At 45.3% G+C, this 27,259-nt stretch overlaps 1 protein-coding gene and 1 long non-coding RNA gene across 2 annotated transcripts in view; one reads left to right on the forward strand and one right to left on the reverse strand.

The window, feature by feature from the left end:
• The window catches only part of LOC141089178 (uncharacterized), a 210,579-nt gene that overhangs the window by 54,649 nt on the left and 128,671 nt on the right, over positions 1-27,259 (reverse strand). The window lies entirely within an intron of this gene.
• Positions 1-27,259, forward strand: part of RIPK3 (receptor interacting serine/threonine kinase 3) — a 128,327-nt gene that overhangs the window by 48,122 nt on the left and 52,946 nt on the right. The window contains exons 7-12 of the mRNA XM_073575504.1: positions 6,466-6,604; positions 6,982-7,064; positions 7,162-7,198; positions 15,200-15,288; positions 16,996-17,041; positions 17,651-17,703. Coding sequence (XP_073431605.1) covers positions 6,466-6,604; positions 6,982-7,064; positions 7,162-7,198; positions 15,200-15,288; positions 16,996-17,041; positions 17,651-17,703 — 447 coding nt within the window. The remainder of the gene's footprint in view (positions 1-6,465; positions 6,605-6,981; positions 7,065-7,161; positions 7,199-15,199; positions 15,289-16,995; positions 17,042-17,650; positions 17,704-27,259) is intronic.

Here is a 27,259-nt window from a genome sequence, read left to right on the forward strand (position 1 = left end):
GGACTACTATTTAGGCACACGTCGGGGCTCGGAAGGGAAGTAGTGACGTTTTGGAATGCAGACTTTATAATAATAATAATAAATTTTATTTCTATAGCGCCGACATATTCCGCAGCACTTTACATTTCAGAGGGGACTTGTACAGACGATAGACATTACAGCATAACAATAATCACATAGATCATAACAGATACCAAGAGGAATGAGGGCCCTGCTCGCAAGCTTACAATCTATGAGGAAAAAAGGTAGAAGGTGGGTGGTAACAATTGCCCTGATTGTTTGGATCAGCCATAATGTTAAGTGTGTAACTGTTACGGGCTAGCGGAACGCACCAAATAATAAAGATGAAATAATATATAAGGTGCGTTCGCAGCCCAGGGCCCACCGTGCAGAGGTGACCAACTGCAGCTAAAACAAAGGGGAGAAGGTGTGTAGGAGAGAGCCGGACACCGGTGCGAAAACACTAACCCGGTGCGAACAGACACAAACCTCGTTATATCACGAGGCACGTGCCAGCCGGCGAACAACCGCAACCTGTTAGCGTCAGAGGTCACGGTAGTGTGAACCACCGATTAGTACGGGCACACTGTCTGCCCTGACGGACGCCACTAACCAGCCTATCAACTGAGCTGGAAAGCACTCCTGAGTCGCACGGCGTTACTTAGGCGGACGCTGCGGTAGCGGTGGTCCAGAAGACCTGTACTGGCCGACGTCCAAGGCGCAAGAGGAAGACGATGAGAAACACTGCAGCGCTATGCAGGGTCAGAGCTGCTGTGCTGACTCCAATTCCTAACCCTAACACATGCGTAATATCCAAGGAGGGGGAATTATAATGCGTCAGTCACCAGGCTCATTCATCCATCATCACACATGCATTAAGTACCATAGCCTCAGAGTCTATCATAGCACATGGCGGGGCGGCCATGCAAACCTTTTATAGCCGTTCCCTTCCGGGACCTTCCTCATCCTCCAGATGGACCAATCAGAACTGGAGAAGGACCTGAGCATGTGACTCCCGATCCCCAATGGGAGATCGTCTCATGAGCATGCTCAGTGGACCGAAGGAAGGACTTAGACTCTGGAGTCTTTTGCTGCTGTCCAGGCTGCATTGCAATAACTGGACCAGAGGTGGCACCAGCAACCGAACCCACAATGCTGGTGTGGGCAGAACACCAGGATCGTGGAGTCTGCTGAGCAGGCTCCACTGCGGCCAGAGAGGAATGGGAGACTGTCGATGGCAAGGCTCGGGATTCCCGCTGTGCAGCGCCCGGAACCCGACACCTAACAGTAACAGTACGGACACAGAGGGCTCATAGATGCATAAAGCATGTGGAAACATGATACGGGGAACCTGGTTATGGTAAAACTTTTGACTGTGCCACACGGGGATAATTAGGTTAATGTGTTGAGGTGGTAGGCCAATATGAATAAATGCGTTTTCAGGGCACACTTAAAATTGTAGGGTTTTGGGACTAATCGTATTGACCTGGGAAGTGCATTCCAAAGAATTGGCGCAGCACGTGTAAAGTCTTGGAGACGGGAGTGGGAGGTTCTGATTATTGAGGATGCTAACCTCAGGTCATCAGCAGAACGGAGGGCACAGGTATTATTATTTATTATTATAGCGCCATTTATTCCATGGCGCTTTACATGTGAGGAGGGGTATACATAATACATACAAGTACAGTAATCTTAAACAATACAAGTCACGACTGGTACAGGATGAGAGAGGACCCTGCCCGCGAGGGCTCACAATCTACAAAGGGATGGGTGAGGATACAGTAGGCGAGGGTAGAGCTGGTCGTGCAGCGGTTTGGTGGATCGGTGGCTACTGCAAGTTTAGGCTTGTCGGAAGAGGTAGGTCTTCAAGTTCTTTTTGAAGGTTTCCATGGTAGGCGAGAGTCTGATATGTTGTGGTAGAGAGTTCCAGAGTAGAGGGGATGCACGGGAGAAATCTTTTATGCGATTGTGGGAAGAGGAGATAAGAGGAGAGTACAGAAGGAGATCTTGTGAGGATCGGAGGTTTCGTGCAGGTAAGTACCGGGAGACTAGGTCACAGATGTACGGAGGACTCAGTTTGTGGATGGCTTTGTATGTCATGGTTAGGGTTTTGAACTGGAGTCTTTGGGTAATGGGGAGCCAGTGCAGGGATTGACAGAGGGGAGAGGCCGGGGAATAGTGGGGGGGCAGGTGGATTAGTCGAGCAGCAGAGTTAAGAATAGATTGGAGGGGTGCGAGAGTGTTAGAGGGGAGGCCACAGAGCAGGAGGTTGCAGTAGTCAAGGCGGGAGATGATGAGGGCATGGACTAGGGTTTTTGCAGATTCTTGGTTGAGGAATGTACGGATCCGTGAAATATTTTTGAGTTGAAGTCGGCAGGAAGCGGAAAGGGCTTGGATATGTGGTTTGAAGGAGAGATCAGTGTCAAGGATAACCCCGAGGCAGCGAGCTTGTGGGACTGGAGAGAGTGGGCAGCCGTTTACTTTAATGGATAGGTCTGTTGGGGAGGTCACGTGAGATGGGCGAAAGATGATTAATTCTGTTTTGTCCATGTAAAGTTTTAGAAAAAGAAGGATGAAATAGAAGACAGACATTGAGGGATTCTGTTTAGTAGGGAGGTGATATCTGGTCCAGAGATGTAGATCTGTGTGTCATCAGCATAGAGATGATACTGAAAGCCTTGAGATTTTATGAGCTGTCCGAGGCCGAAGGTGTAAACGGAGAAGAGCAGGGGCCCTAGGACTGAACCTTGCGGGACTCCGACGGATAGGGGGGCGCGGTGAGGAGGTGGTGTGCGAAAGGGAGACGCTGAATGTCCGGTCTGCTAGGTATGACGCAATCCAAGATAGGGCCAAGTCTGTGATACCAAGAGATGAGAGGGTCTGTAGTAGGTAGGGTGGTAGACTGAAACAAGGCAGGAGATGTAGGGTGGTGCTGAGCCATGGAGTGCTTTGTGGGTGAGGGTAATAAGTTTGTACGGTTTGAAGCAATCTTTCATACACATGCCAGGTTTGTCGGGGCAGGAGTCGCATTGATAAATGGAGTCCATGCGTATTCCCTTTTTGTAACACACACGGCACCTCTTTTGCAACCTTCCTTTTTTTCCAGTTTGCGGGACCTCCCCCGGGAAATGCTCACCTGGTACGATACGAGCACTTTCAGTTCCAGAAGTACTGGGGCCTTCCTGATTTCCAAAGATTAAGGCCTTAATCACTACCTCCTGGAAATGAAGGTACGACATACCAGTCTGGCCTGCACATCGTGACAACAGGAAAGCGTTGAGCATTGCCATGTGTACGATGTGCACAGCCAGCTTTTTGTACCACACTTTGGCATTTCTCAAAGCACTGGTCTGCTAGAGTAGTTGATCAGGCAGATCAACGCCCCCCCCATGTTTTTGTTGTACCCCAGTACACAGTCCAGTTTGCTGACCTGTGCAGAGGTACCTTGTACAGTGCTGATGGCGTTGCCATCACGTGTATGGTGGTCAAGAAAGAGACATCTCTTTTGTCCTTGTACTTGAAAACCAGCAGGTGGTCGCTACATTGGGCTCTGCTGTCACTCCTTCTGAGCATCTGCCCAAGTAGCGTTTTTGGGAGGCCTCTCTAATTTTTGTGGACAGTACTTCATGCTGCGGTACCTCACGCAGACAGGGATCTGAAAAGTGGGATGCTGGTATAAAAGATTTCCGTGTAGAGGTGATAACCTTTATCCAGCAGTGGGTGCACCAAATCCCACACAATTTTCCCACTCACTCCCAGGACAGGGGGGCATTCAGGGGGTTCAATCCTAGTGTCCTTCACTTTGTAAACTCTAAACCTGTGGCTGTACCCTGAGGTACTCTCACACAGCTTATAGAGATTAATTCTGTACCTGGCCCTCTTCCCTTAAAATTAATTAAGGACTCATCCACGCAGATGTCCCTTTCGGGCTCGTACACTTCAGAAAACGTTTTGTTGAAGTGTTCGATGACCGGCCGAACTTTGAACAGACGGTCAAAGTTGGGGTCATCTCATGGGGCACACTGTGCATTATGGGTATAATGCAGGAATTTGTGGATGGCCTCAAGATGTGTCCGGGCCATGACCATTCGGAACACTGGAGTGTTATATAAAACATCAACACTCCAATATTGCTGAAGTTCTGGCTTCTTCAGGATCCCCATGTGAAGGGCTAGACCCCCAAACTGCATCATTTCAACTGCATCTACAGGAGACCAGTTAGAAAATGATGAACCGGGGTTTTGTGCCAAAAATTGACGAGCATATAAATTAGTTTGGCTCCCCATGAGGTTAATCCTCAGAGAAAAAGACTTTGAAAAAGTCTAGTTCTGTGAGGCCGGTGGTGTCAAACTTGATTCCCTGATTCTGCCACAAAATCAGGAATCAGTGAGAAAGAAAAATTGAAAACAGCAGGCAGGAGCTCTGGTGAGTAAACTGCATCACTAATCAAAAGCTTGGCGGCTGCTGGATGTGCGCACGGAGGTGAAACAAAGGGGGGTAAAAAAGAAAAGTGGAAAACAGCGACCACGAGTGTTGATTGGTGAACCGCGTAACCAATCAACACTCATCATCTGCTAAATGTGCGCATGGAGGCGGCACAAAGGGGGGTAGAGGGGGGTAAAAAGAGGAGGAAGGGTGGAGGGGGGAAGGAGGGAAGATGGGGATTGGGGTGGATGAAGAGAGATCGGGCAGGGATCACAAAACACAGTTGTCTTCTTTCCTCTGTCTTGTCTTCTTTCTTCTCTGTTCTTTGCTCTTTAGCAGGGATTGTGGTGTCACGGTCTTCACAGCAATCACAGCAGAAGATTCTGTAGCATGACCGCTCTGCAGAAATCCTGAGCAAGTGTGAGGATCTGGAGCGTGGTCACAGACAGGTCACAGATCGGTCATACCGCTGCTCTGACTTGTTATTGGTGTGATCGATAACATCGATCACATCAATCAGAGCTGGCCCTGGTGACTCTGGCAACAGCCTAGGATCGGAACTCACAGCTCCGATCCTAGGCAGGTCACCAGTAGGGCATAGCGCAGTCACACCACGGCTGTGCCCTGTGACTGGCGCAATTGATGTAATCCGCGATCTCGCCAATCAGCTGCTCCAGGCCATGCCTAGGATCGGTGCTCTTACAGCTCCAATCCTAGGCAGGTCACCGGCAGGGCACAGCGTGGTCACACTGAGTGTTTGCCCTGCATTTAGCAATCCTGCCAATCTGGGTCCTTTAAGGCCAGGCCTGGCTCAATCCTAGACTGGAAATCAGTGTTTCAGCCAATCTGATTGGCTGAAACACTGAGAAATGCTGCGATTGGCTGTTCAGAACAGCCAATCACAGCAATTGTGGGTGCGGGAGGGTGCCAACACCCCCCCAGGCTGCCGGCACCATCTACCCACACGTAAGATGACACTGGAATTTTAATTCGATCACCGCGACTTCAGTCGCAGTGTCACATTAAAGATATGACGTAATATTCCGTCTCTGGTCAAATAGGCCCAGGTCACATGGATGGAATAATACATAAGATGTCAGAAAGGGGTTAAAAAGAAGCACAGTGGGCATGAAATTTCTATAAATCCAATCCACATTGTTGGAACTGTAAGACACTGTGCTTTTGACGCAGCAAAAATATGCAGGGTCAAAAGCGCACCAAATGCTCATCGTGGGAACGGAGCCTTACTCAGCAAACACTAACCTGCGTTGCCTGTTTCAAATCCAAAACATGTCGATTTCTCTTGCAGGTACTGAGTTTTATGTGCAGATTTTTCCCATAGGCTAGCAATACTGTACATGCGGAAAATCCGCAGGTAAAAACCTCATATGCGTTTTTAGTGTGTTTCTGTGGCAAAAACCCATCTAATCTGCACATGACTGTATCAATAAACTTTTGTCAAAGCCAAACACCAAGAAGTATCAAAAACAAAGCGGCTTTATTTAAAATATGACATACCAACAAGAGACAAAAAATGCAATAAAAGGCAAGTAACATAATTTACTTTATAAGTGCAGAAAATCTACAATATCAAAAACTCACCAAATACTCATTGTGGGAGCGTAGCCTTATGCCACATCTGACCGGCCACTATTGACCACTTCCTGTCATGCACCACTGAGTGTCACAGCTGGACCAAAAAGGTAAAAGATTGCAAATAATTTGCACAAATGAGGCCCGGAAACAAATCTCCCCCCATTGCCTTACCTAACTGCCCTATTTTTCAGTGGGGACATTGGGAAGACTATTGGTGGCCTCTAATTCACTGCGACACAATCATAATTTGTACTGATAATGTAAGGTACTTGAATGCAGCACCTATGTCTTCAGTAATAAGTGTCATCTTTAATTTCATATGTGCAATTGATTGGCTTAACCCACCATTTATTTACCTAGAGGCTTTATCTCTATATTTATTAATTGTTTTATTTCTATGCATAACTCAGCCAATAAATAATTGTGCATTTACTTATTCCTAAGGATACTTCTACCCCGTCTGGTAAGACAACAGATGCTTCACAATCAGGACAAAATGTGTCTGTAAATACTAAAGATATGTCGGAATTTTTTCACAAATTAACTACTAAGAACAAATCTGAAGAAGCACCTGCGTTACTGGGTAAATAATCATTTTACCATATTTATCATGTATCCACGCTGTGACAAGTGTTAGATTAGTGGGGATCAGACTGATGTGGCCCCCAAGATCACTACAGCCAATGACCATGTTTCTTCTCCTGTTTGCTGCCTCAGTTGGAAGGATTTCTACAGTATGGATCGTGACTTTCCATCCAAATCTCCACAGCGGCCACACACAGGAGTGGGACTAGCCGATTGGGGTCCCTATTCTGCAAATCAGGGTATCCCAGCAGTCCGACCCACACCGATATAATGTTTGCTAAAAGTTTGTCAAATAGATGGAAAACCTCTTTCATTCATACAACTTAAGACATACTTCTTCACATAAGTGATTCCTTATGTTTCTCTACTATTCAGAGTCTGTGCCTACAAACATGCAAAATACGTCTACAGGTGTTCGGCCACAAACTTTACCACAAGTTCCCCCAAGAAGTGCTATGGTATGACAACGGTATCATTTTCATCATATACATACCCTTCGGTTTATGTATGCATCAACATTCTTAAATAATTATGTGTATATCTATTGTCTTTCAGGTATCTAACTCCAGACCTCAGTTTCCAAATTACGCAAGTAATTATCTATATTACTCAATTTTATGTCAATTTGCAGGTATGACAGTCTGATGTCTGATAGTGACATACAATTACACTGTGTGGTGGGGAGAGAAGAGAAAGAATAAAGATATGAAATAGTAAAGTTGTGTTCTAATCTTGTTAATTTGCTTCTACTCCATTCTGACTCACTCACATAGTCAACCGTATGGTCCATATTCCTATATATAGTGTCTTGAAAAAATATTCATACCCCGTGAACTTTTCCACATTTTTTTCACGTTACACCCGCAAAATAAAATGCGTTTTAATTCGATTTTGTGTTGTATACATGTAGGGAAGGTGACCTGACGGACGGACTTGTCTGTAAGGAGAAGGGACGGTTTGTGCACTGTAGGCGGATGTTTGTAATGACAGAAGGGAAACAACTGGGGAATATGGAAAAGGAGTGCAGTACCTTAGTTTGACCACAAGATGGCAGGGAGGAGCGTGAGAACAGGACTTTACAGCAGCTTAGGGCTATGAAAAAGCTTAGTCATGGGGGGCGGGGAGATAGAAACCCAGAAGGGAAATTCCCAAGGAGGGAGATATATAGGACAGGAGAGGGTTTCAGAGGGTTCCATGTCCTGGGAGGAGCTCAAGAGGAGAAGAGACAGTGAAGGAGAATGAACAGTAGAGGAGAGCTCGACCAGGGGACTGAGGAGAAAAGAAGTCAGGGTGGTGGCCCCGACACGAAGAACCGCAGAACAGACGAGGCCCCGGGGGTACCAAATTGACGACGACCTCGGACTGGTGAAGCGCTGGCGGTGGATAGGCCTAGGGCAGCCCCAGTGAAAGAGCCGCAAGGAACATCACTACGACAGAAGGAAGGTGCAGGTACCCGGGCCTGAATACGGAGAGCTGTAAAGGTGCTGCGGTGTATTGCTACGGTCGTCAGGAGGACGGCCAATAAACTCGGACCTGTTGTACCTGAAAATCTGCCTCCGTCTCGTGTCTGTGCGCAGTAAGCAGTGGACCACCCCCCAATCTGGCCCTTACTACATACAAAGTAGCAAGTATTTGTCAAGTGTAAAGGAAATGATTCCTGGCTTTCTAACTATTTTAAAATCATAAATCTGAAAAATGTGACTTACATTTGTATTCAGCACCCTGGAGTCTAATATCCCTAAATAAAATCCTAAGTAACCAATTGTCTCAAGAAAAAGCATAATTAGTAAATTGTAATTGTGTAATTTATTCTCAGTACAACTACAGCTGTTTTGTGAAGGCCTCTGATGTTTGTTTGAGAACATTGGCGATAAAACAACACCATCAAAACAAAGGAACACACCAGACAGGTCAGGGATAAAGTTGTGGAGAAGACTAAAGCAGGGTAAGGTTATAAAAAAAAATCCAACCTCTGAATAGCTCATTTAAGACTGCTCAATCCATCATCTAAAAATGGGGTGGACACCACTCAGCCGGGAGTCTCCTGATTACTCTTTTCTATTGCAGTGGATTTAGCCCTGCATTGATATTTTACGTAGGCATCTCTGCATCTTTCCATTGGTCAGATGCCGTATTGGTAAACTTTTTATTCATATATATATATATATATATATATATATATATACAGTATATATCTATATATTCTCTACTATGCACAGTTTAATACAATTGTTAACATTATACCATACTATATAGAGTTGAAACCAGAAGTTTACATACACTAAGTAAAAAGACACATATGCATGGTTTTCTAAATATCTGACATGAAATCAGAATAACCCTTTCATGTTTTAGGTCAATAATAAATATACACTGTGTTCCAAATTATTATGCAAATTATATTTTTCTATGATTTTCCTAAATAGTCGGTGCAAATGACAGTCAGTCTAATAAAAGTCATCACCCGTTAGAGTATACATCAAATTTTATTGAAGAAACCTCCCAATGATAACAGTATGATCTCCAAAATGAATAAAAACTCAAATTGCACTGTTCCAAATTATTAGGCACAGTAGAATTTCTAAACATTTGATATGTTTTAAAGAACTGAAAATGCTCGTTTGTGGAATTTGCAGCATTAGGAGGTCACATTTACGGAACAAAAAAGCTATTTAACTCCAAGACATCCTAACAGGCCAAGTTATATGTTAACATAGGAACCCTTCTGTGATATCACCTTCACAATTCTTGCATCCATTGAACTTGTGAGTTTTTGGAGAGTTTCTGCTTGTATTTCTTTGCATGAAGTCAGAATAGCCTCCCAGAACTGCTGTTTTGATGTGAACTGCCTCCCACCCTCATAGATCTTTTGCTTGATGATACTCCAAAGGTTCTCTATAGGGTTGAGGTCAGGGGAAGATGGTGGCCACACCATGAGTTTATCTCCTTTTATGCCTATAGCAGTCAAGGTATTCTTTGCAGCATGAGATGGTGCGTTGTCATGCATGAAAATGATTTTGCTCCTGAAGGCACGTTTCTGCTTTTTATACCATGGAAGACAGCTGTCAGTCAGAGACTTGACATACTTTCCAGAGGTCATTTTCACACCTTCAGGAACCTTAAAGAGCCCTACCAGCTGTTTCCCCATGATTCAGGCCAAAACATGACTCCTCCACCTCCTTGCTGATATCGCAGCCTTGTTGGGACATAGTGGCCATCCACCAACCATCCACTACTCCATCCATCTGGACCATCCAGGGTTGCTCGACACTCATCAGTAAACAAGACTGTATGAAAATTAGTCTTCATGTATGTCTGGGCCGACTGCAACCATTTCTGCTTGTGAACACTGTTTAGGGGTGGCTGAATAGTAGGTTTATGCACCACAGCAAGCCTTTGAAGGATCCTACACCTTGAGGTTTGAGGGACTCCAGAGGCACCAGCAGCTTTAAATATCTGTTTGCTGGTTTGTAATGGCTTTTTAGCAGCTGCGCTCTTAATCCGATGAACTTGCCTGCCAGAAACCTTCCTCATTCTGCCTTTATCAGCACAAACATGTCTGTGCTCAGAATCAACCACAATCTCTTAACAGTACGATGATCACGTTTAAATTTTTGGGAAATATCTAATGTTTTCATCTCTTGACCAAGGCATTGCACTATTTGATGCTTTTCAGCAGCAGAGAGATCCTTTTTCTTTCCTAAATTCCTTGAAACCTGTGCCCTGCTTAATAATGTGGAACATCATTCTTAAGTAGTTTTCCTTTAATTGGGCTCACCTGGTAAACTAATTATCACAGGCGTTTGAGATTGATTTCAGTGATCCAAAGAGCCCTGATACACAATACCATCTATGAGTTTATTTGAAAAACAAAAAATGACATCTTTATGACACTTAAATCCAATTTGCATAATAATTTGGAACACAGTGTAATAATCTTTATTTATATAACACCAACATATTCCGCAGCGCTTTACAGTTTAACCGTTTCAAAACACAAGTCATAAATAACGTTAATAATACAATAATTAAAGCAAAATTAGACAACCCTGCTCGTGAGCGCTTACAATCTACTGTACAATGAGGTGGGGAAGATACAAAGTATAGGTGTGTATTTACAATGATGGTCCAGCCATCTTGAGGGAGTGAGGGTTAGATGAGGATAGTGAATGGGCTACACATGCACACTTTCACATAAAATGACTTTAATTAGTGAACGTGATAGGCCGCTATGAACAAATGTGCTTTGAGGGAGCGCCTAAAACTATGCAGATTGTGGATAGTCCTAATTTCTTGGGGTAGAGCATTCCAGAGGATTGGCGCAGCGCAGGAGAAGTCTTGGAGTTGGGAGTGGGAGGTACGGATTAGTGCGGAGGTTAGTTGAAAGTCGTTTGCAGAGCGCAGCGGTCAGTTAGGCCGATAGACAGAAATGAGGAAGGAGATGTAGAGGGGTGCCGCACTGTGGAGAGCTTTGTGGGTCAGAACAAGTAATCTGAATTGGATCCTATAATGAATGGGCAGCCAATGTAAGGACTGGCGAAGAGCGGACGTGTCCAAGTACCAATTAGCCAGATGGATAACCCTGGCTGCTGCATTAAGGATAGACTGGAGAGGGGAAAGTCGAGTAGCGGGGAGACCAATTGATAGAGCGTTGCAGTATTCCAGGCGGGAGTGGATCAAGGCGACAGTAAGGGTTTTTGTTTTTTCCATGGTGAGAAAAGGGCGGATTCTAGAGATGTTCTTTAGGTGTAAGTGGCAAGAGCAGGCAAGAGATTGTATATGGAAAATATGTTTCAGCTCACCCCTTAGCATCCTCCGGATAGCAGGAACCACACCGTCACACGGAGCCGCCCTGGCCTGGCGGGTACAAGTCCAAACACACAGTAATCTCCAGCGATCTCAGGCAGGAAGGTAGCTATAAAAAATATTCCTTTACTTCTTTTCGTTAAAAGAACATATTACAGGTAGTGGATACCCCAGATTGTATATGGGATGTGAAGGAGAGATTGGTGTCAAACATAATACCCAGACAGTGCGCCTGAGGCCGGGGTATTATTTTGGTGCCACCCACAGAGAGGGAAGTGTCAGGTTTAGGGAGGTTAGTAGATGATGGGAGCAGAAGAAGTTCAGTTTTGGAGAGGTTGAGTTTCAGATAGCTCAATTAGGATTACCATAATTATTAATATTTGCCAATGCAAGAATAATAGAGAGAGAATGTTTTTGGGCATTATTAATGCAAAGTCAAAAGTTTACATATATTTCATTAGTATTTGGTACCATTGCCCTTAATCTGGTTGGAATTTGGCCTGATTGCTCCTGACAAAACTGGTGTCACTGATACAGCTTTGTAGATCGCCTTGCTCGCACCTGCCTTTCAGCTTTGCCCATAAATTTTCAATAGGACTGAGATCAGGGCTTTGTGATGGCACCTCCAAAACATTGACTTTGTCATCCTAAAGCCACTTTGTAACCATTTTGGCAATATGCTTCAGGTCATTGTCCATTTGGAAGACCCATTTCCACCAGTTTTAACTTGATGCTGCCACCTCGGTGTTTCACAGTTGGGAGGGTGTCCTTAAGCTTCCAAGCTTCTCCCTTTTTCCTCCTAACGTAACAATGGTCGTTATGCCCAATAAGTTCAATTTTAGTTTCATCAGACCACAGGAAATGTCTCCAAAAATTAAGGTCTTTGTTCCTGTGGGCATTTGCAAGCATTAATCTGGCTTTTTTATATTTCTTTTGGAGTAATGGCTTCTTCCTGGCAGAGTGGCTTTTCAGCCTATGTTGATACAGTACTCATTTCACTGTGGAAACAATTATACGCCAGTAAAACCAAGATGGGAATGTCCAGCCATCATACCGCTCAGGAGGGAGATGGATTCTGTGTCCCAGAGATGAACATGCTTTGGTCCAACATGTGCATATCAACCCAAGGACAAGAGCAAAAGAACTTGTGAAGATGATGGCAGAAGCTGTGTGTCAATATCCACAGAAGATTGTGCTAATATCCACAGTGAAATGAGTAATGTATCAAAATGGGTTGAAAGACCATTCTGCCAGAAAGAAGCCATTACTTCAAAAGACACATAAAAAAAGTCAGATTAATGTTTGCAAATGCACACAGGAACAAAGACCTTAATTTTTGGAGACATTTCCTTTGGTCTGATGAAACCAAAATTGAACTTTGTAGGCGTAATGACCATTGTTACATTTGGAGGAAACGGAGAAGATTGGAAGCCTAGGCACACCATCCCAACTGTGAAACATGGGGGTTACAGCATCATGTTGTTGGGTTGTTTTACTGCAGGAGGGACTGGTGCACTTCACAAAATAGATGGCATCGTGAGAAAAGAAGATTATGTGGCAATACTGAAGCAACATCTCAAGACATCAGCCAGGAAGTTAAAGCTTACTGCCAAAATGGTAACAAAGTGGCTTAAGGACAACAAAGTCAATGTTTTGGAGCGGCCATCAAAAAGCCCTGATCTCAATCCTATTGAAAATGTATGGGCAAGGTTGAAAAGTCAGGTGCGAGTAAGGAGACCTACAAACCTGGATCAGTTACACCAGTCTTGTCAGAAGGAATGGGCACAAATTCCAACCAACTATTGTGAGAAGCTTGTGGAAGGACATCCCAAACGTTTGACCCAAGTCATTCAGTTTAAGGGCAATGGTACCAAATACTAATGAAATATATGTGAACTTTTGACTTTGCAATACGTAATAAAAATGCCTTAAAACATTCTCTCTCTCATTCTGGCATTTGGCAAATAATTAATATTTATGGTAATCCTAATTGACCTAAAATGGGAAAGGTTTATTCTGATTTCATGTCAGATATTGAGAAAAACATGCATACTCGTATGTGTCTTTCTATATAGTGTATGTAAACTTCTGGTTTTAACTGTAAATATGACTCCTTTTTGACATATTGTCTTTTATAAACCTTGGGTGTACGCCATTGTATCCTTGTATATCCCCTTGTTGCCTTCCTGGTTTTTCATTAAAGTATATTTTTATTTTAATTTATTCTTGTTTATTCTGAGACTTTATGGTCGGTTTTCTTGTTTTCCTTCCTAAATTCGATTGAGAATGCAAGACTTGAAAATTGCAGACGTTCTCCATCCAATGTCACTGAGCTAGAGATAGTTGGCAAAGATGAATGGGCAAAAATCTCAGACTCTAGATATGCAAAACAACTTGCAGCAGTAATTGCAGTGAAAGGTGGTCCTACAAAGTACTGACTCAGGGGTGCTGAATACAAATGCACATCACAAATTTCAGATTTATATTTTTTAAATATTTAGAAAACCATGTGTCATTTCCTTTACACTTGACAAATACTTGTTACTTCATGTTGATATATCACATAAAATCCCAATAAAAAACTTTTAAGTTTCTAGGTGTAACGTCAAAAGATGTAGGAAAGTTCACGGGGTCTGAATATTTTTCAAGGCGCTGTATGCTGTCCTAATTATTCAGGTACTGCATTAAGTAAAACAAAATTATATAAACAAGCACTTAACCAAAATAAAATAAAATAAAACTTGGAAATAAAACTCAGGGTATGGTCACTCGTTTTCTTTTTACTGCATTTGTCCGCAAAAAATGCAGTGCTCTTCTCTACTAGTAAAGTGAATGTGATTCCTGAACTCTCATGCACATGCTGTTTATTTTTCATTGCAGATTTGAAGCCGTTAGAAATCTTCAACATGTCAATTTTTTTTTTATTTCTTCACCTTTTTAAATGATTTGAAAAAAAAACATAAAAAAGCATTCAAAAACACAGCAAAACGGGCTTATTTTACACAGCGTTTTTCCTGCTGATACTCCAGTATTTGGAGCAGATTTTTTTGCTGCAAATGCTGAATGTGTGCACATAACCTTGCACAGTTTTTCACAATAAAAACTATGAAGGTAAACAGACATGCTGCGGTCTAAAAAGACGTGCCGCATGTCTGGTTTAGCGGGTGTGTCAGTATTCGGACGCATAGTGGAGACGGGATTTCATAAAATTCCCTCCACTATGCTGTAACATCTGAACGCTATGGATTAAACGCTGCGGCTGTACGCAGTGTTCAATCCACAGCAAATCCAGATGTAATACGCCAAGTGGAAACATACACTTACACTATTGGCTTCTCATCAGAGCTGCTCAGCTGAGGTGGACACTGGTGTACAGGGAATGCACTATATAATTGTGAACTTAGCCTGTGAGAACCATTGTCCATTTGCCTTACTAGGGTTGATATTACAAGTGGTTTTGTCATTTTTAATAAGTAAACGTATATAAGCTTAACATTTTTCAAACTGTAAACTTTTCTGGAGGACTTCTTGTGCTATTGACTATGGCTCTGTTCACACCACATCTGAGATTTCTTATGGTTGCTAGAATCTAGGAATGTCAATTCCTGTGTAAGGAGAGGTAGCCGAGCATGCTTATACGCATCGCTGCGGCTGACCACCGGAGAATGAACGGAGGGGCCATCTTAACAATCCTGGAGATTTCATCAGTATAATGACTAATGGAAAAACACCATTATACTATATATATGATTACATGATTTCTTATAGTTTTGCGTTTTTCATTTAGGGCCTGTACCTGCAATGAACCCTCCTAGAACCCCAAGTCAGCATACAAGATTTCATCCAGAACCATTGCATTACCCGTCAGGAACTATGGTATGCCAACAAAATCCTTGTAAACCTGTAACAGCCCTATATAGTGAAGAAAGGTCTGAGATTCTCCCAGTATACGTCCTCGCTCTGGAATCAACTCATTAGGCTTTTAGTGTGAAACAGATAGCTTTACTCAGCATTTGTCTTCCCATAGGAAGCTCCAGAACTTTAACATTACATCAACAGGTCCACCTTAAACTTCAAAGAGTGGATGTGACACCCATAATTTGGAGGTGTCTTCTCTCCCTCCTGCTTGTCTGGGCCACACTACTTTTCTTACTTCCCGTCTCTGTTACCTGGGGCTTCTTTGCCCCTGATCACACAAGTTCAGGTCCACACCTTCATAATAACACCTGATACAACCAAAGCTACTTAGCTCCTGAACAATCAACTTATAGGGGTTGCCCATAAGCAAAATACATTTTAATTACAGTAATAGATCTTGGAATAAAACTAAGGCCGGGGTCACACTTGCGAGTGTAATGCGAGAAACTCATACATCAATACCAGGCACTGCCACCGGCACTCGGGAACGGCTGCATGTATTGATGCGCGAGTTTCATGCATTACACTCGCATGTGTGAGATCGGCCTATGATCCACAATTGGATGTGTTAAAAAAAGTTACTGTGCTTAGATAATCTTATAAATGTGCCCCTGCTATGTACTGTGACCAAGCAGGAACATGGTCTGATCATGTTATACAGTATCTCCTGGCCAGGGGAGGAAAGAAAAAGAGTATACAGACAGGACAGCATGGGATCACAGCTGATTCTTTTTGTAAGGCCGGCTTCACACTACCGTAAAATACAGTCGAGTGCTATGTGAGAAAACATTGCATAGTACTCGGCCCAGATCTATGGGGCAGCTCACATCACCGTTTATTTTCTCAGTCGTATTCGGCATACGTGTAAATTCGCAGCATGCTGCGATTGCATGCATATATTGTCTGAGACTTGCCAATGCAAGCCTATGGGTGCAAGAAAAAAGTCTCACAGCACTCGGACCATGAGAGTGCTGCCTGATTTTTACGCATCGATGTCCTTTGAAAAGCCAGCAATTCATGTGCCGCATACAGTAAAATCACAAAGTGACAGGTTAGAATAGAATAGATAGCATTGGTATATACACATACAATACATTTATATATGTATATATTACATAGATAGATGGAAGAAAAGCCGGCAATTTATCTGCCGTGTACTGTAAAATCACTGCATACCCTAACTTTAACATTGGGTATGCAAGCCATGCAAATGTATGCAGATGCGTCGTTTTTACTCTGTGCCGACCGCAACAAAATGAAACATGTTGCGTACGACACAGCTCGGTGCAGTGTCAAAACGACGCAGGCGCAGGCATCCACATACATTCGAATGGCCTGCGTACCCAATGTTAAAGCTAGGGTATGCAGGGCGCATGCCGATGTAGGCGGAGCTGAAAGAAGAGGTGCGGCAGTGGGCGGGGCTTAACAGAGGAACTACGCAGCCCTCCGCAGCTCTGCCAAATGCTAGTGTGAAACTAGCCTTATATAAGCTCCCGCAGTATCTACCCATTGCAAAGTCAGAGCGTTGCGTCCCCAAGTCCCTGTTCTGGAAAATGAGTCACAGGGCTCTACATTACACGACCTCTGTCCTGTCCTGGCAAAACCCCATCTTCCACCTGGTGCATTAACACTCAGTAACCCTTATATATTCTTTTTGTCATCCAGGGACCTAACTATAGATTTCCTCCTTCTGCACCTCAATTTTTCCAAGGTAAATTTCAATATCTGTTAAAAAATGCATTAACTAATTAAAAATGAATATTTTTTGCTTCTATATTTGCTTTAGCACATTTAAACTCTCACTTTTTTTTGACTGGCATATTTGTGTTGCTTGGTATTAAAGTAAAGGGGTTCAAAGACTTTAAATTTCAGGTGATGTCAGGGTTTTTTGTCTGTGCCATCAACACATTGTATAAAAGCAAAAGAATTAGCTGGGAAAATGCTCATCACAACATGCAAATATCACAATTGGTGCAAAGGGATTAAAAGGGTTGTTTCATAAAGGCACTATATCCGTTACCCCTATTTGGACAATATAGAGACCTGGGGCATGAAACTGTAGTTAATGGTTGGAATCAACCCTTTAAGGCCACATTCAGTATTTTGTCAGTATTTTTTCTCAGTATTTGTAAGCCAAAACCAGGAGTGGGTGATAAATACAGAAGTGGTGACATGTTTCTATTATACTTTTCTTCTGTTTGTTCCTCCCCTGGTTTTGACTTCTAAATACTGATGTACTGTAAAATACTGATCTGTTACTGAGGTCTGAAAATGAGAATAATTGATGAAATAATCATATCCATAATGTGTTTTTTTTCAGGCGATCCTCGATTTTGGTATCAACAGTTTCATAGATATCCGCCACTTCAACCAGTAAGTTACCTAAACAAGAAATAATAATAGATTGCCTTTAAGATGACAGAGCTCTCCAATAACAGTACTGCTAAGCAATGTGTTAACCCTAATTCAAGTCCTTTTAATAATTTGACTATGTTGAATTCTATATTAATTTTTCAACACTTAAATGGAAAGTGTCATCTGAAAAAATACATTCTTTAAAGCACCACTCCAGTGTTTTGGGGATTTTTCAGTGCTGGGGTGGTTCTACCAAACCAAGGTCTTTGTCCCCAATCTTAAGGTCCCGTTATACTAAACCAGGGTTCCCCACCTCCAGTCCTCAAGGCCCACCATCAGATCATATTTTCAGGATTTCCTTTGTATTGCACAGGTGATGCAATTATCACCTGAGCAATACTCAGGAAATCCTGAAAACATGATCTGTTGGTGGGCCTTGAGGATTGGAGTTGGAGAACCCTGCACTAATGACGCACCAGCGATCCCGACAACGATACGACCTGGTCAGGATCGCTGGTGCGTCGCTACATGATTGCTGGTGAGCTGTCAAACAGGCAGATCTCACCAGCGATCAGGACAAGCGAGGACGCTGGTAACCAGGGTAAATAACGGGTAACTAAGCGCGTGCATCGCTTAGTTACCCGCTGTGTACCCTGGTTACCATCGTGCTCGCGCTGGGAGCTGGTATCCAAGGTAAACAGCGGGTAACTAAGTGTATGTCATCCATTGTCAGGGTGTGGCTGCGTATTTTGCCTATGTAAGCATCCGTAAGTAATCCGTATGTGATCCGTATACCGTTTTTTTCTCGCAGGCTTGCAAAATGGACATATAATGGATCCCTATGACAGGTTAAAACCCAAGTGAAAGAATAGATATATACACATAGAATATATATATATATATATATACATACATACGTCATTGAGACACATATACAGTATATACATATATATACAGTATGTATATATTTTTACATTTCATAGAGTTCTACATAGCAGAATAGCCGCTAATTCAATTGCCTGCTTCTGTAAAATCATTCCCCAACCTGACCTGAAATGACACATGGTTTACATACAGTAAACCATTTCATTTCATGTATTTTTTTTCTATGTCCCTGACTAATAATTAAATTAGGGTTTGTGTGTTAAAATTTGGGACGTCTAGGTGTTAAATTAAGGGGTTAATTATTTAGAAAAAAATGCGTGGGCTCCCGCGGCAAAATCGCAACCAGAGAGGTAAAGCAGGTGAGTGAGGGCAGATTTTAATAGCCTTGAGAGAGACCATTGTTTTTGGCCCCCATGGCTACAAAAATCTGCCCCCAGACACCCCAGAAAAGGCGCATCTATAAGATGCACCTTTTCTGGCACTTATCCTCTCCATTCCCATTGCCCTGTAGCTGTGGCTAATGGGTTAATATTAATGGCTTAATGTCATCTTGCAATTGGAAGGTGACATTAAGCCGATTAATAATGGAGAGATGTCAGTTAGACACATAATCATTATTAACCCTAGACTATTAAACGGTTAAAAAACACACACAGACATTAATTAAAAATTATATATATATATATATATATATATATATATAGTTTCTGCATTTTTTCCCACGCTCATCAGTTCACCTCAGGTCAGCCAGGGACTCCGCGCAGCCTCACTGATGTCACTGCCTGACCTGAGGTGAACTAATGAGCGTGGGAAAAAATGCAGAAACTATATATATATATATATATATATATATATATATATATATATATAATGTATGTATATAGATAGATTAAAAGCCGGCAAATGATCTGCCAGGTACAGTCTTAGCACAGAGTGACAGGTTAGAATGGATATATACACATACAATAGATGTGGGTGTGTGTGTGTGTATATATATATTGTGAGAATCATGTGGGAATAGTGGATGAGGGCAGCTATATCTGGCCCAGATACCTTTCCTATGTGGCCTAGTCTTGTCAGTAACTCACCTGGTTACTAATGAATAATGGGAGGGCGGATATAAAAGGATGCCAGGTGGGTGTGTGAGTGTCTTAGCCTGGGAACACAGAGAGCCTGTCTGTGTGAGAGACACACGTGAGTGAAAGCAGTGCCCACTGTAACTGTGGTTTGGCTGGACAGGAGAAGCCCGCCAGTTGGTAGTTAGGTTGTACTTTGTTTAGTTAGTGCCGGACAGGCAAGGATTTGTTTTATGTTTTTTTTCTTTATGCATTGCTTTCACCTTTAATAAAACTGACCCAGTGTCAGTTACACCCAGACCCCGGCTGTGCGCCTGAGTTTCATGCTGAACGCACGTGACCTTTGACCCCAGCAAAGGCGATCCCGGAGTATTTTATCACATTGTGGTGGAGAACGCGGGCATCACGTTGGAAGCATGAGCATGGAGGACATGGTGAAAGCGCTGGTACAGTCCACCGCCGTCCAGCAAGAAGCTAATCGGGTGATGATGGCTCAGCTGAAGGAGTTGGTGGACATGACAGCTACCGATCGTTCGCTTCTCCAGCAGGTGGCGCAGCATCTGGCAAGCTTACCTGAGGTTAACCTGGAAGCCGAGTCGAGAGTGATTCACGTGAGTCGGTACTGGCAGAAGATGACGACTGAAGATGACGTCGAGGCATACCTGACCACGTTTGAACGGACGGCGGTGCGAGAAAAATGGCCGAAGGCACGATGGGCCGGCCTGATTGCCCCGTTTCTTTCCGGTGAGGCCCAAAAGGCTTATTATGACTTAGAACCTGAAGCCGCGCAGGACTTTGACAAACTGAAAGCCGAGATCTTGGCCCGGCTGGGAGTGACGACCGCTGTCCGTGCACAGAGAGTGCATCAATGGACTTATCAGCCGGATAAACCACCGCGGTCACAGATGTTTGACCTGATCCACGTGACAAAGAAGTGGCTACAACCCGAGGTGTTGACAGTGCCAGAGATAATCCAGAGAGTCGTCATGGACAAGTACCTGAGAGCTCTACCGCCAGCCCTGAGGAAGTGGATAAGCCATGGAAATCCTACGACGGCAGATCAACTGGTGGATCTGGTTGAACGTTACTCCGTGGCGGAAGGACTCCGAGACGACGCTACCCCACCTCGTTCTTCATCATCTCCACGTGGAGCCAGTAAGACTGTTCCAGGGAGTAGGGGAGAAGGAAAAATCCCTAAGACAGTGGGGGAGGAAAATGGGATGGCCCGCACTGCGAGGCCGAGAGTAACGAACTATGGTCTAAGCAAGGGGCCCATTAGGTGTTTCCGCTGCCAAGAGATGGGACACATTGCTGCGAACTGTCCGGTCACTCCTGAACCCATGCAGTGCGACATCACAGACTCTAAAAACCGCATGTCTATGGTTGCACGGGTAGTGAGTGTGAATGCCGGTCAAAAGGATGTGGAAAAACACTTGTGTGATTTAACTGTTGATGGAAAAAATGTGGTGGCATTGTTAGACCTGGGAAGTCTGGTGACTCTGGTGAAGGCCAGTCTGATGTCAGCCCCGACTGGACCATCAGACAAATTTTCTGTAACGTGTGTGCATGGAGACACCTGTCCGTACCTCACCACGGTCATATGCATTACTACTTCCTATGGGTCTTTGCAACATAAAGTGGGACTCGTCCCTGCGTTATTGCATGATGTTATCTTGGGCCGGGATTTTCCCCACTTCTGGCAATTGTGGGAGAATCAGTTGATACCCCAGGGTAATAGTGTACATGATTCTTCTCCCAGGGCGCGTGTGGGTCCCGAACCCCTAGAAGAGGTCTCCCTGGAAGACTCGGGGGAAGAGTTTGCTGGAAATGACCTGCAGTTCCCGTTTTCAGTCATGGCGGGTGATACGGAGGGGACCGGGGAAGAGGAGGAGGCAGACAGCCGTCCACCTCCCCGTTTGCTGGATTTAGAAGTTCAGAAAGATGACTTCCAAAGCGAGCAAATAAAGGATCCTACCCTTTCTCAGGCTAGGACAAATGTAAAAGTGATAAATGGGGTACCCGTAGAACCTGGCTCTAGGCTGGCATATCCTTACATGGTCCTGGAAAATGATTTACTCTATCAAATAGAGAAAAAAGGGGAAGACACGGTGCAACTATTAGTCGTGCCAAAACCCTACCGGCGGCAGGTGCTGGACCTGGCCCACGGACATGTGATGGGAGGTCACCTGGGAGTCCAGAAAACCACCGAAAGGATATTACACTGTTTTGTTTGGCCAGGCATGCATCACGATATTCGTGTATATTGTGAGTCTTGTCCTGACTGCCAAGCCTCTGCGCCTAAGCCCCGGTTCTGTAGCCCTTTGGTACCCCTACCTATTATTGAGGTCCCGTTTGAGAGGATTGGGATGGATTTAGTTGGGCCCCTTCCACGGTCTGCACGTGGACACCAACATATCCAGGTCATCTTGGATTATGCCACTCGTTACCCAGAGGCGATCCCTTTGCGTAACACGGCCACCAAGACGATTGCCAAGGAACTGGTGCATGTATTTAGTCGGGTCGGTATACCAAAACAGATACTCACCGACCAGGGGACCCCCTTTATGTCCAGGGTAATGAAGGAGCTCTGCTGGTTGTTACAAATTGAACCGTTACGCACATCCGTGTATCACCCTCAAACAGACGGGTTGGTCGAACGGTTCAATAAAACTCTGAAGCAGATGCTGAGAAAGGCGATAGACAAGGATGGGAAGAACTGGGACTATTTACTTCCATATTTGCTTTTTCCATCAGGGAAGTACCCCAGTCTTCCATGGGATTCTCGCCTTTCGAGTTATTGTACGCCCGACGTCCTCGCGGACTGTTAGACGTCGCAAAAGAAACCTGGGAGGGTCAGGTCACTCCGTTTAAAACGGTGATAGATCACGTAACAGAAATGCAGGACCGTATTGCGGCTGTTATGCCTATCATCAAAGAACACATGATGCAGGCTCAAGGAGCCCAAAAAAGAATCTATCATAGGGGCCCCAAGATCCGTACGTTTGCACCCGGAGATAGGGTGTTGATCCTGGTTCCCACAGTGGACAGTAAGTTCCTAACAAAGTGGCAGGGCCCCTTTGAGATTAAGGAAAGAGTTGGTGAAGTAAACTACAAAGTATACCAGGCAGGTAAACGGAAACCTGAACAAGTTTATCATGTAAATCTGATAAAACCCTGGAAAGATCAGTCTGCCTTGTCAGCGGAGCTGGCCCGTCCCGTCTGCTCGCATACCGTACTGGAGGTACGGGTTGCAGAGACTCTCTCGGAGCGGCAAAAGACTGAGGTCAGGCAGTTTCTACTTCACAACCAAAAGTTTTCTCAGAAAAACCCGGGCAGACTACGCTAATGAAACATGACATCGTAACGGAACCTGGTGTCACAGTTCACGTGAAACCCTACAGAATTCCGGAAGCGCGCCATGAAGCCGTTTCCCGAGAAGTGAAGGCAATGTTAGAGTTAGGTGTCATTGAGGAATCGCGCAGTGCTTGGTCCAGCCCGAATGTGTTAATTCCTAAACTGGACGGCACCATCCGGTTCTGCAATGACTTCAGGAAACTGAATGCGGTCTCAAAATTTGATGCCTACCCTATGCCCTGGGTCGACGAGTTAATAGATCGGTTAGGAAAAGCCCGGTATATTACGACCCTAGACCTAACAAAGGGGTATTGGCAGATCCCTCTGGTGGAGGCTGCCAGAGAAAAGACAGCATTTGCTACGCCGGAAGGTTTATTTCAGTATGTGTATATGCCGTTTGGACTGCACGGGGCACCGGCGACCTTCCAGAGACTGATGGATCGAGTCTTGAGGCCACATAGGCGGTATGCATCGGCCTATTTGGATGACATTGTCATTTACAGCTTGGACTGGGAGACTCATCTCCAGAAAGTACAAGCTGTGATTGACGACCTGTGGGAGGCAGGTCTAACCGTGAACCACAAGAAATGTCACATCAGGCTAGAAGAAGCCCGGTATTTGGGGTATGTAATTGGGAGGGGTGTTGTTAAACCCCAGGTTGATAAGATTCAGGCGGTTCAGGACTGACCACAACCTGTCAACAAGAAGCAGGTGCAAGCCTTCCTGGGGATCGCCGGTTATTATTGCCGGTTCATACCCAATTTTGCAGCCATCGCTACCCCCCTGACGGATCTTACAAAAGGGAAAGACTCCGTCATGATTAAATGGAGTTTAGCGGCTGAAGAAGCCTTCCATAGCCTAAAACGGGCACTTTGCTCTCAGCCCGTACTGGTGACTCCAGACTTCCGCAGCGAGTTTGTGGTACAAACGGATGCCTCTGATACCGGTATCGGGGCCGTACTCTCACAAGTGAGGGACGGAGTGGAACACCCAGTCCTCTATCTCAGCAGGAAGCTGAATAAACACGAGCAAAGGTATGAAGTCATGGAAAAAGAGTGCCTAGCCATTAAGTGGGCTCTAGAGGCCCTCAAATATTACCTGGTGGGCCGAAAGTTCAGGCTGATCACTGACCATGCCCCTCTCAAGTGGATGCACTTGAACAAGGAACGGAATAGCCGGGTGACCCGGTGGTTCCTTGCCCTGCAGGCCTACACTTTTACGGTGGAGCACCGCCCAGGAGTACAGATGGGTAACGCAGATGCCCTGTCCCGAGTGCACTGTTTGGCGGGTGTCATTGCTCGACCGGAGTGGTCTGAGCAGAGGGGGGGATATGTGAGAATCATGTGGGAATAGTGGATGAGGGCAGGTATATCTCGCCCAGATTCCTTTCCTATGTGGCCTAGTCTGGTCAGTATCGCACCTGCTTACTAATGGATAATGGGAGGTGGATATAAAAGGATGCAAGGTGGTTGTGTGAGGGTCTCAGCCTGGGAACACAGAGAGCCTGTCTGTGTGAGAGACACACACGTGAGTGGAAGCAGTGCCCAATGCAACTGTGGTTTTGGCTGGACGGGAGAAGCCCTCCAGTTGGTAGTTAGGTTGTACTTTGTTTAGTTAGTGCCGGACAGGCAAGGATTTGTTTTATGTTTTATTTCCTTTTGCATTGCTTTCACCTTGAATAAACCTGACCCAGTGTCAGTTATACCCGAATCCAGCTCTGCGCCTGAGTTTCATACTGAACGCACGTGACCTTTGACCCCAGCAAAGGAGATCCCGGAGTGTTTTATCACATTGTGGTGGAGAATGCGGGCATCACGTTGCAAGCATGAGCATGGAGGACGTGGTGAAAGCGCTGGTACAGTCCACCGCCGTCCAGCAAGAAGCTAATCGGGTGATGATGGCCCAGCTGAAGGAGTTGGTGGACATGACAGTTACCGATCGTTCGCTTCTCCAGCAGGTGGCGCAGCGCTTGGCAAGCTTACCTGAGCTTAACCTAGAAGCCGAGTCGAGAGTGATTCACGTGAGTCGGTACTGGCAGAAAATGACGACCGAAGATGACGTCGAGGCATACCTGACCACGTTTGAACGGACGGCGGTGAGAGAAAAATGGCCGAAGGCACGATGGGCCGGCCTGATTGCCCCGTTTCTTTCCGGTGAGGCCCAAAAGGCTTATTATGACTTAGAGCCTGAAGCCGTGCAGGACTTTGACAAACTGAAAGCCGAGATCTTGGCCCGGCTGGGAGTGACGACCGCTGTCCGTGCACAGAGAGTGCATCAATGGACTTATCAGCCGGATAAACCACCGCGGTCACAGATGTTCGACCTGATCCATGTGACGAAGAAGTGGCTACAACCCGAGGTGCTGACAGCGCCAGAGATAATCCAGAGAGTCGTCATGGACAAGTACCTGAGAGCTCTACCGCCAGCCCTGAGGAAGTGGGTAAGCCATGGAAATCCTACGACGGCAGATCAACTGGTGGATCTGGTTGAACGTTACTCCGTGGCGGAAGGACTCCGAGACGACGCTACCCCACCTCGTTCTTCATCATCTCCACGTGGAACCGGTAAGACTGTTCCAGGGAGTAGGGGAGATGGAAAAATCCCTAAGACAGTGGGGGAGGAAAACGGGACTGCCCGCACTGCGAGGCCGAGAGTAACGAACTATGGTCTAAGCAAGGGGCCCGTTAGGTGTTTCCGCTGCCAAGAGATGGGACATATTGCTGCGAACTGTCCGGTCACTCCTGAACCCATGCAGTGCGACGTCACAGACTCTAAAAACCGCATGTCTATGGTGGCACGGGTAGTGAGTGTGAATGCCGGTCAAAAAGATGTGGAAAAACATTTGTGTGATTTAACTGCTGATGGCAAAAATGTGGTGGCATTGTTAGACTCGGGAAGTGTGGTGACTCTGGTGAAGGCCAGTCTGGTGTCAGCCCCGCCTGGACCATCAGACAAATTTTCTGTAACGTGTGTGCATGGAGACACCTGTTCGTACCTCACCGCTGTCGTATGCATTACTACTTCCTATGGGTCTGTGCAACATAAAGTGGGACTCGTCCCGGCGTTATTGCATGATGTTATCCTGGGCCGGGATTTTCCCCACTTCTGGCAATTGTGGGAGAATCAGTTGATGCCCTCGGGTAATAGTGCACATGATTCTTCTCCCAGGGCGCGTGTGAGTCCCGAACCCCTGGAAGAGGTCTCCCCGGAAGACTCTGGAGAAGAGTCTGCGGGAAATGACCTGCCATTCCCGTTTTCAGTCATGGCGGGTGATACGGAGGAGACCGGGGAAGAGGAGGAGGCCGACAGCCGTCCACCTCCCCGTTTGCCGGATTTAGAAGTTCAGAAAGATGACTTCCAAAGCGAGCAAATAAAGGATCCTACCCTTTCTCAGGCTAGGACAAATGTAAAAGTGATAAATGGGGTACCCGTAGAACCTGGCTCTAGGCTGGCATATCCTTACATGGTTCTGGAGAATGATTTACTCTATCAGATAGAGAAAAAGGGGGAAGATACGGTGCAACTATTAGTCGTGCCAAAACCCTACCGGCGGCAGGTGCTGGACCTGGCCCACGGACATGTGATGGGAGGTCACCTGGGAGTCCAGAAAACCACCGAAAGGATATTACACTGTTTTGTTTGGCCAGGCATGCATCACGATATTCGAGTATATTGTGAGTCTTGTCCTGACTGCCAAGCCTCTGCACCTAAGCCCCGGTTCTGTAGCCCTTTGGTACCCCTACCTATTATTGAAGTCCCGTTTGAGAGGATTGGGATGGATTTAGTTGGGCCCCTTCCACGGTCTGCACGTGGACACCAACATATTCTGGTCATCTTGGATTATGCCACTCGTTACCCGGAGGCCATCCCTTTGCGTAACACGGCCACCAAGACGATTGCCAAGGAACTGGTGCATGTGTTTAGTCGGGTCGGTATCCCAAAACAGATACTCACCGACCAGGGGACCCCCTTTATGTCCAGGATAATGAAGGAGCTCTGCCGATTGTTACAAATCGAACCGTTACGCACATCCGTGTATCACCCTCAAACAGACGGGTTGGTCGAACGGTTCAATAAAACTCTGAAGCAGATGCTGAGAAAGGTGATAGACAAGGATGGGAAGAACTGGGACTATTTACTTCCGTATTTGCTTTTTGCCATCAGGGAAGTACCCCAGTCTTCCACGGGATTCTCGCCTTTCGAGTTATTGTACGCCCGACGTCCTCGCGGACTGTTAGACGTTGCAAAAGAAACCTGGG

This window comes from Dendrobates tinctorius, unplaced genomic scaffold (genome assembly GCF_039654945.1).
Source record: "Dendrobates tinctorius isolate UK_male_01 unplaced genomic scaffold, ASM3965494v1 ptg000044l, whole genome shotgun sequence".
NCBI classification, from domain to species: Eukaryota; Metazoa; Chordata; class Amphibia; order Anura; family Dendrobatidae; genus Dendrobates; species Dendrobates tinctorius.